This window comes from Phascolarctos cinereus, unplaced genomic scaffold, assembly GCF_003287225.1.
Source record: "Phascolarctos cinereus isolate Bilbo 61053 unplaced genomic scaffold, phaCin_HiC Scaffold_3;HRSCAF=262, whole genome shotgun sequence".
In the NCBI taxonomy this organism is placed as follows: domain Eukaryota; kingdom Metazoa; phylum Chordata; class Mammalia; order Diprotodontia; family Phascolarctidae; genus Phascolarctos; species Phascolarctos cinereus.
In genome coordinates, this window is record NW_027555736.1 from 205,177,364 (window position 1) to 205,187,817 (window position 10,454).

The following is a 10,454-nucleotide window of genomic DNA, read 5'->3' on the forward strand; positions in this document are numbered from 1 at the left end:
GTATATGAAATGCCTTATTCTAAAAAAATTTCAAGAAGCTCTATAATTTTTTGCTCTGAAAAATGACTAATGTCTTTTGGAAGCAGAAATCATACTAGATTAGTTAGCACATACTGGTAAATCCATTTATACTTTTACTTGAGTAATTTTAAAAATCAAGTATAAACTTCAAGCTGAATAAAGTCTAAGTATGATCAAACTTGTTCACCAAACTTTAGAATTAAAAGTGAAGTAGCGTTCCTTGAAACTTAATTTTAAAAAATAATGAAAGGAAATATTACGCTATATTGTGGGGAGTAAAGTATGAAACATTACTCCCAAAGGAGGTGCCAACAGAAATATGAGTAATTTGAAAAAAGACCTTAGTTATAATCATGGACAAAAAAATCATGGACAAAAATATTATTTCTGTGTCACTGAGTTAGTGGAACATGAGTCTGACACTATGGCAAATCTTATTACTGATTTTTCACGCCATAACTTTCACAATTCTTAGAAATGTATCAGTAATCACAAGTAATACCAAGAAAGATTGTTTGCTTCAATTTTATTTAGCAAGAACTGAACAAAAATATCAATGAGGCAAAGTGCTATAAAATATTCAGTATTCAATCTAATCATGTAAATTTTGAAATTTTAAACCTACAATGGTTGTCAGCAACCAAGCACTTTTACTTTATATGAAAATTTAAGTATTTTTGTAAAGCATTTAGAAAAGGGCTGTTATAACTGCTCTCCATCTTCAAATCTGGACTCTTCTGTAGCTCCCCATGCGGCTCAAAAACCATCCACATGGTATTAAGTGTGAAGAAAAAAACACTATTAAGGCAAAGGTGGCTTCCTGAAAGATAAAAAATTTAAATATTAATAAGCAAACTGGATAACTCCAGGCCAGCAGAGCCCAATTTTTCTAAACTTCGTTGTTCCCCCCTAAAATGGTGTTTAATAATTATCTGCAGGTTGAATTAATGACTTCAATTCAAACATTTAATTAAATGCCTACTATTATGTATAAAAATCTTCCTGAAGGGCCAGTTTATTACCAATTTAATGACTTTTCCAGAAATATTTGGTTTTGGAAACTAAAGAAGAGGGAAGCCGAAATATGCTAGTTTTCTTGCGGCATTTGGAACGGTTGTTTATTGACAGTTTAATTCTTAAAAGAAATTCTCAAGTTCATGGCATTTAGAGCTGAATGGAACCTTAAGATCCAACTTCTGCACATTTTTCAGATGTGGAAACTGAGCCCCTAAGAGGTGGGCAGGCATTGTTTGAACTCCCACAGCCAAATCAATGCCCACCCCAGAAGGCAGGGGTAGTAGGACGGTCCTTTTTCGCGGAAGGAGAGAAAAATAAGCCAAGAGTGAACAAATCCTGATAAGGAGCTGGACAGAGGGGCTTAAATGGAAGAAATCGAGCCCGGGGGCGGGGTGCTCCGGGCCCCCAGGTCTCCGCCTCCTTTTCATCTTCCTCCCTCGGCTCCTCCCCCACTCCCCTCTCCAACCGCTCCAACGACTCTGCCAGTCCCCCAATAACCGTCTTTCCCGCCTCCTCCGGGCCCCAACCCAACACCGCACCTTCCATCACGGCCACTCGGCCTCCGCCATCTTCAGGCTGAGCTGCCTGTCTCCTCAACCTCGGTAACAGCCCCGTCTCTGCCCCTCCTGCTCAAAATGGCCCTGCCCTCCACGTTTCCTCACCCCAACGCTCCCCCACAACCGTCCCTTCTCTCGCCCTTTCCCGCCATTTCTCACAAGGATCCTAAATCCTTTCTAGTCCTCTCCTAACACCCCCCACCCCCCCAAAGGTCTCATTGCTGTCCTCGCTCCTCCCCCTGACGCTTCGACAATGCTCCCTCGGGCCCTCGACACAAGTCCCGCCGCGGCCGCCCCTTCGGGTGGGGGTTCTTTCCTCCTCCCTCCACTCCGCGCCTTATCCCCGCCCCGCCCTGCCCTGCCTCGGCCGCAGCCTGGATGTTAGGCCTTGCTCCCCCGCAGGCCGCGGACAACGGCCCTGAACAGCGGTCTCCCCTCCATCTTCCCCACCATCGGCCTCGGGGCCCGCCCCCTCCCTTACCGAGGCGTTCACCGGCTCCACGGGCCCGGACTGGCCCTCAGGGGCTTCGGTGTATTCGACGAACTCGCTGTGTTCCAAACGGCGCCCGGAGCCCATCCCGGGGGGGCTGCCCCGGGTCCAGCGGTTGCGGAGCAGGGCGGAGAGGCGTCTCCAGGGCATGGTCTCGGGGGGAGTCGCTGCCGCTGCTGCTGGCGGGGCTGCGGGAAATGTCGAGGCTGCGAACGTCGGGAGGCGACCGCGGAGGTGAAGAGGCCGTGGGGCGGACTGGGCGCGGCTCGTCTGTTCCTTCCAATTCCCCCCTCCAGAGGCCTTCGGGGGCCCGAGCCAGCGCCCCTCCTGGAGGAGGGGCGGGGAAGAGGCGGCGCGGGGGCCAATGCCTCTGGACCTCGCAGGAGCCAGTCCCATGCCGGCCTGGAGCCCGAGCCCGCGGCCCACCGATCTGCAGCAACGCCTCTGCAACGGCTGCGGCACGTGACCGACCCTTCGGCCACACGCCCACCCCTCCCCCCAGCTCGTGGTCCAGCCTCGAGCCCCTGGCGCCCCCAGGTTGCCCCTAGACCCCTCCCACAGGGCGTGCTGCCCGCGGGTCTGTGCTAGACTAGGCTTGTCTTATTTTTTGGGCAGCCTTCTCAACCTGCTCGCCTGTGTAGAGTCAGATTTTTTATTCCCTCAAAAAGCCATGCTCTTCCCGCCATGTGCTTGTAAATTTTTTTTTAAACCTATGAGACAGTTTGGGGTAGAGGATAGAGGGAGGCCTTGGAGGCCTGAAAACGTTCCTGTAAGGGCTTCTCCTGCCCTGAGCCTGCTCTGGGTCTAGAGTGGAATAAGAAAGACAAGTTATGCATCGATCATTTGCTTTACTTTGAACTCCCCCATCACCATAATATTATTTGTTCCAGGCTCATGATCTGTTTCCTCCTTCTGTCCCGGTAGTCTGTTGCTTCTGCTTCTCTGTCAGTTTCTCATGCTTCTTTCTGCTGTCCACTACTGTCCACTGTTCCTTTGAGAACCATTTTCTGCTCCTGAGTTCCAACCCATCACGACTCATTACATATAATTTCAAATTTTCATCCTTACCTTGGGATCTAGAGATCTAGTATTACTGGTACTTTATGTATTTGGACATAAATATTTTACTAGGATTTTATTCCCTCGTGAAATATGGGCACTTTACTATTTTCTATTTGTTGTAGCTCTTGATATTTATGGTCTTTTCCTTGGCAAATTGGTTTCTACTTCTCCTGCCCTTTTCACTTTAGAGCCCTTTTGGTTAGATTTGTAAGATTCTAGGCAAATATATTTTTATCAACATTTCTTGCCTGTCCCTAGCCAGAAAAATCTAAAAATCAAAATCCTTAGACATTAACTCACAGGACTTGGGTTTTAGTTCTGGTTCTGGCACAAGTCAAATCAACTAGCATTTATTGAGCACCTCCTATATGCCAAACACTATGCCAGGTATTGAGGATGGGGGGGAGCATTGTTTACTTTTCAAGGAGCTCATGAAAATAACTATGTACAAGTAAGCTATACACAGGAATGATTGGAAATAATTAGCAGAGGGAAAGCACTACAAATAAGAGAGATCAGGAGAGGCTTCCTATAAAAAGATGGAATTTTAGCTGGGACTTAAAGGAAACCAAAGAATCCAGGAGGTGGAGATGAGGAGGAAGAACATTCCAGGCATGGAGGACAGCTAGTGAAAGTATTCAAGAGTTGGAAACTGGAGGATCATGTGTTTGAGGAACAGCAAGGAGGCCAGTGTTGTTGGCTTGCCCAGTACTGGAGGAGTGTAAGGTGTAAAAAAAAAAAATAGAGGTGGAAAGGGGGGACAGGTTGTGAAGCACTTTAAAAGACAGGATTTTATGTTTGATTCTGGAGGCAATAGGGAGCTACTGTAGTTTATTGAATGGAGGGGAGTGACATGGTCAGACCTGTACTTTTAGGAAGATCAGTTTGATAGTTGAGTGGAGGATAGATTGGAATGGGGAGGGATTGGAGGCAAGGAGAGCAACCAGAAGGCTATTTCAGTAGTCACCTTCTCTGGTCCTCAGTTTATACATCTTGATAAGGGGGTTGGATTGGTTTGTAGGGACCTTTCTAGCTTCTCTAGTTCTATGATTCTCTGATCTAGTTGGCAAATTAAAGAGATCTATTGTGATTATTAGTGGACCAAATAATAATCTCTATGTCAGATTAATGTAAGGGTTGATTTCTTAAGCCAGGAAAGGACTACATTTTACCTTTTTATTATTTGTAAATCATACGATCATAGGTATGGTGGCAGTGCAGATAATTTCAAACACAGGCCTAAATATTTTGAGGGGCTCTGGATTTTCTTTAGTCCCCCAAATGTTAACTCTAATAGGGGTATTATCTTAATCAAAAGTATTTTTTGTGAATTTTACTAAGCACAATGGTAGGATGCAGAAAAATTAGAATTTTATTGCTGGATAAAACCTTATCTACTCTAATTCTCTTTACAGAGGAGAAAAGTGAGGCCTAGAGAGCTTAGGTCATGATCTTGGCCACACAGTAGCGGATGAGTTGGGGCTAGAATTAGTGCTTTTTCCCATCATGTGTCATATAATTTTCCATCATGTCATATAATCATAACCATCCAGACATATCTAGTGAAGACATGAGGCAAAGTAATAATACTCTTCTAATACAAAAATGTAACTTGCCACAAACCTTTCTTCTTTTAAATCAGGTATTTTAAATCAGGTACAGGTTCCCATTGATTTAAACACATAGCTTGTAGCACATTTATTTACAGAAATAGTCCTTTAAGTGATAGAGAAATGCATGTAAAAAAGCAATAATATATTGCCAACAGTGATATAGTATTTCATGGTTTACAAAATACTTTATGTAATCATCATGCACCTCGCAGCAGTGCTATGATCCTTTAGGCATTTTAGGAGAGAACTGAGGTCTAGACATGTGGTGTCATGCTCACTGTCACAAAGCCAATAAATGAGAAAACTGGGATTTAAGCCCAGATCTTCTGGCTCAAAACTCGGTGCTTTTGCTACTATGCCACAGCTACATCTACGCCATTCCAATGGCCTAGCATAACTAATAGGCAACAACCAATAAAGTTAATTGAATTGGAGTGCAGATGTTATGTCAAATTATCTAAGTTCAACTGGGCTCTCATTATTGCACAGAAATACCTTCATTTATGTCTAATGAATACTCATCTCACTCAGTGGTGTGGTTATTCTAAACCCTATACTTCTTTGATCCAGTCTCTGAAGATAATGTGGCCCGTTTCCTTGCCAAGACCAATTCTCCACAGATGCTCTTGATGCCATCCATCATTTCTTCTCTCTTACATTTCAATCTACCTGCCAAATCTTTCTCCTTGCCTAAAAATAAGCTTAGACCTTCCTTATCTTTATGAACAAAACAGCACCCCTTACAGTTGCAATTCAAATCCACATTTTAATTACATTCAGAGGTCTTACCTCTCACTCCCATTATCCATTACATCAAAGGGAAATTTTAGAGTGAAATAACCATTATTATGGCTAGGAAATGGGGGGGGAAAAGAGGGGAGGATCTCCCTAGGTTGGCTCTAAATGTCCTTAGGTTGTCTCTTTGCCTTAGTCACTTTCTAGAAAGAGCTAGTGTTTAGCAACAAGGGGGCAAGGCATAAATTTATCGATCAATCAAACATTAAGCAAGTATTATGTACCAGACACTGTGATAAGATCTCAGGATGCAAAGTGACAAAAGACAGTCTCTGCCCTCAAGGAGCTTACAGTCTAATGGAGGAGACAACATGCAAACAAGTATATACAAAGCAAGCTACATACAGGATAAAAAAGAAATAATTAAAAGAGAATAAGTACTGGAATTAAGAGGGGTTAGGGAAAGCTTCCTTTAGAAGACAGGATTTTAGTTATGACTTAAAGGAAGCCAGAGAGGTCTGAAAACAATCTGTTAGTATATACCAGTGAGTATTGCCTTTGTTCCTTCAAGACTTGAAGGAAGATTAGTTTTACTACTTTCCTGTCTACGTTATGTTTTTTCAATTTATTGTAATAAAACTTATCTTTCCAAAATTAACTGCAGCATGGATGCAAATATCCAAATGATTCGCAGGGAATGCCTATGTCCCTCCAATTTGGTAGTTTATGAGGGATTCATTCAGAAGTCTACTGTAAAGAACAATATCAAAGCTTAATGCCATTGATAACTAATTTTAATCCTCTAATTATAAAAAGGACTTTATAATTAAATCAATCCCAATTTTCATCCCCTTATAATTTGTAATCCATAAAATATTTTAATGAACATTCCTTAAAAGAGTTAAAATATTTCTATGATCCTATGAACCAAAATTTAAAAAAAATTAGAAAGGAGTTAGATATTTCTTTGTTCTGTATGTGTAATGAGATTACTACTAATTCATCATAAACAAACATCCTAATCTATACATTTAGTCTTCTTTTATTGCTACAAATTTGTGAGCTAGATTCCTAGCTAGACAGGCTAAGAAGATGTCAGCTGAAACTTTGTAGTATGAAGTTTACAAGTGCCAAATTCTCAAATTCAAATTGTTCTCTTCTACTCCTGTTCCATTTTGCTACAGTCCGCTGACATTCTATTAGGGAATTGTTTTCCCCCTTTCATGGAAATAGCTTTTTACTCACTCTTTCAAAGAGAGTTAAAAGCAGATATGATCTCTAATAGTTCTCTTAAGCTTTATGAAAGAGAGCAAAATAGTACAATGTAGGAGGTATTGTGTTTGGGGTAAGGTTTCTTAACCATTTTTGTGTCAAGGACCTTTTTGGCCATCTAGTGAAGTCAATGGACCCCTTCTCAGAATAATATTTTAAAATGCATAAAATAAATATATAGTCTTTCAAAGGAAATCAATTGTATTGAAATGTGGTTATCAAAATAGAAAAAAAGTTTATGGATTATAGGTTAGGAAATCCTGGATTAGAGTTAGAGGATTTGGGTTCAAATCCAGAGTTACAACCTATGTGACTTTGGGCAAATCTTAATCTCTTTGGGCCTCAGTTTCCTCATCTGTAACCGAGGGTTAGACTTGATTTGTAAGGTCCTTTACCTCTCTAAATATAGCCTCTTGTAATCCAAATTGATCAAAATATTCCAATGCCTACCTATACAGATGATTCATACACTTACCCTTACACAACACATAAATATAGATTTAACACTGAAACATGAAATGTTAAAACACTCATTTACTTCAGGTAAAGTCCTTCAGACATTTTATAAGTCAAGAAGTACTTTAGCTAACCTTCCTGGATCCATGCTAAGTAGCATAGCTTTTTCTGTTTTATTGTTTACATGTTTGACTGTCTCTAAGATTAGTTAATTGGAATGCCAAGGTTTGTTTTTTGTTTTGTTTTTTTCAGGTTCTTTTCAGCTCTAGAATGAGCTTCCACTAGTGCCTCTTGAAAGTTTCATGTGCTTCTTTCTGCATCCTAACTCTCAAGTTCTATGTGGCCAAGTTGAATTATGAATGACTGAATGAAAAAAAAAAGATTAAGTGCTTACTAAGTGCCAAGCATTGTGCTAAGCACTTGAGATACAAAAAGAAATTTGACAATCTTTGCTTTGAAGGAATTTGTATTTCAGTGGGGGAGACAATACATAAAAAAGAGAGTTAAGCTGCATGGCAGATGGAAAGGTCGAGAAATCAGATGTGATAGGGTATAGTGACAGATCAAATGATATTTCCTTGGTATCAGAAGGGAATAGCAGACGATAAGGCCTGGAGGACCTTAGAACACAGTGGCAGGGTAGGTGATTAAACCTGGAAGTCCTCTGTCTTCTGGAGGATTGTGGTTGGTGAGTCCCTGTTCATCCAGGCAATGTCTATTTCTTACCCAAAGGGCAAGAGGTCCTGAAGGAACCCTATTTACCACTGTTAGAAAGGGAGAAAGTAGATCAGAGGGATGTAATAGAAGAGGATTCTGGGTTCCCTTTGGCAGAATTAGAAATAGGGGTGGATCATTGACCAGCCAGGAGGGGAGAAAGCAAAGGGGCCATTAGTAGGAAGACTGAAGAGGGTACCTTGTATCCCTTGCTCTGTCCTGTTTAACACCCAGATGGGTTCTGTGGTAGCAAGGGGTCCCCACTGGCACACTTAGAAGGGTAAATGGGTAGTGGCTAGCTTGGGATGGGAGGAGGGGGATGAAGGAGAAAGAACTCTTCTGGCAGGCAGATACTTTGCCTGGTCTCCCAACAATGTTATACTAAAAGTTTTTTAGGCACTGTTAAAAGCAGCCTTTTGTGTGCATTTTTGTTTCTCATAAATTTTCCTCACCTCAGTCATATTTTTGGAAGCTTACTCTCTTTTATTACATCTCATTACATCAGTTAATTCTAAGAGTCACTTGGCTGCAAGGAAGTAGACATCAACTCTTCCCTACCTAGGATTTTCAATGCTAGGAAGACATTTTAAATTAGATCTATGGTTTGTTGTCCCCGATACTACTCACAGTGCCATATCTGCCAGTCCAATCTGAGATTTCAAGGAACAGAAACAAAGTTCTACACTCAGCTAGCTGACATAACTGTGGAATTTATTGGTGGCATACAGATTATTATTTGGCAAAAGTACAAAAGGATATAAAGATATATGTGCATAGTCTATCTTAGTTTTCAATGTTGCTTCTTTTTCTAAGAGATGAAACAGTAGATGGGATAGCTCCTAGAAACCAACGTTGCCCAGAACTTTAGGATGATTGGATGATTGAATGGTCCAAGGAAGTTAGGGCTAGTCTTGTTATATATTCAGGGTGACAAAGGGAGGTGTAGCCTTGAAAAAATGTATCAACATAAGGGAAGCAGATTCTAGTTATCCTTGAATAAACAAAAAAGATAAGGACAAATACAGGCATTGGTTAAATTTCTTTGATATCTGGAGATGCATTTATGAACTGAAGACTGATTCTAGCTTCATGTATTTCCTGTCTTCATGTATTTCCTCCTCCTTCCTGTTGAGGAAGGGGACTATTCTGATGAAATTGTATCAGACAGTTATCTTTATTCATGGAAGTTAAAGTTAGACACTGAAGTGGTTTTATTTTTGGGAATGACATTGTCTATAATTGGAATGAATATATGTTAAGTTAAAGCAATGTTTAGGTGTCTTGATGCAGACACTTCCACTAGTCTCTGCCATCTCAGGGATACTACTAGGCTACTGATAAGCCAAAATCTTCCAATACTTCTAAGCTTACAAGGTCATCGTCTAGTCCAGACCTGTACAACTTGGCAGTAGGTAGGGGTCAAAATTAAAATAGGCTAAACTTCTTTAGGCTGCAGATAGGTTTTTAGAGACAGACTGATGATGGTTGGTTGCCATGGGTCATGTGACAAACAGGATTGTGCAGTAGCAACTTAACTGCCAAGTTACATGATGGGCACAAGAGTGACTGGTGGGAGGCAGGTTAAGGGGGAATGGGCAAAGCACTTGTCACATCTTTCTTTCACATCCTCAACATTTTTCACAGACCACCCAAAATCCTTTGGTGGGCCATGTGGGTTGTGTGCAGGCCTGCTCTAGTCAAAGGTAGGAAGTAGGAGACAAGGTTCTTCTATTCCTCCCAAGTGATTTCCTCTCAGGGGCTTAGCTTGGATCATTTCTACCACTGGGCTGGTCATATACTCAGATGCTGGATTCTGAAATGGCTTCCTATTTTATCTGTGCCCCATAGGCCATGACTGAGTCTTCTCAACCATTCCTAATAATCTTCCCTTGTAGAATTTCATTTCATCTAGTGGTTTTCCCTCGTTCCAAAATGATGAAGGATCTTTCATGCTTAATTTAATGCCTTTTTATTGATTGATTGATTCAACAGAAGTGTTTTTTCAATAGCATTGACTCAATAGCAGTCAAGTGTTTTAACTTGACAAAGGCATCTGGGTGCAGAGCATTTTGCTGGTTATTTTAACGTGGACGAGGGCGATCAGTTGGTTGATTCATTTGGTCCTTACCCTTATGCTTTCCCTGTAGTTTAATATTTACTGTTCCAGGAAATCTACTGGAATGTGTTTGGCAAGGTCCATAGTCCCAAATCCTGGATAGTTCTCCTTAGGGTCAGCATTATTCTTTCTGAATGTCTTCTCCAGTACCGTGTACTAAAGAGCTTCAGGACATAAATCTATTTGGTATAGTTCATAATAAAATTTGGTAATTCTCATTCTTCCATACTTTTAAATACATGATGATACAATTTAATAAATATCTTGGAGTTTGAAGCACAACATTTTTTTCTGGAGGTAGTTTACGGAGTCTTTTGATTGGCACATTGTTTTCTGTATTTAAAAGTTGTGGGAAGTTTTATTATGTTTCTTGCATTATGGTGTTCAAGGTTTTTGATTAG

The 10,454-nt window shown here is 41.1% G+C and overlaps 1 protein-coding gene across 1 annotated transcript; it reads right to left on the reverse strand.

The window, feature by feature from the left end:
* Positions 1–739: 739 nt before the first annotated feature.
* Positions 740–5,569, reverse strand: LOC110217761 (uncharacterized). Its single transcript, XM_021000327.1, has 3 exons — positions 5,550–5,569; positions 2,077–2,629; positions 740–841 (listed from the first exon to the last, which is right to left on the reverse strand). Exons 1-3 carry the CDS (start codon positions 5,567–5,569, stop codon positions 743–745), a joined length of 672 nt encoding a protein of 223 aa, XP_020855986.1. The 3' UTR covers positions 740–742.
* Positions 5,570–10,454: the final 4,885 nt, after the last annotated feature.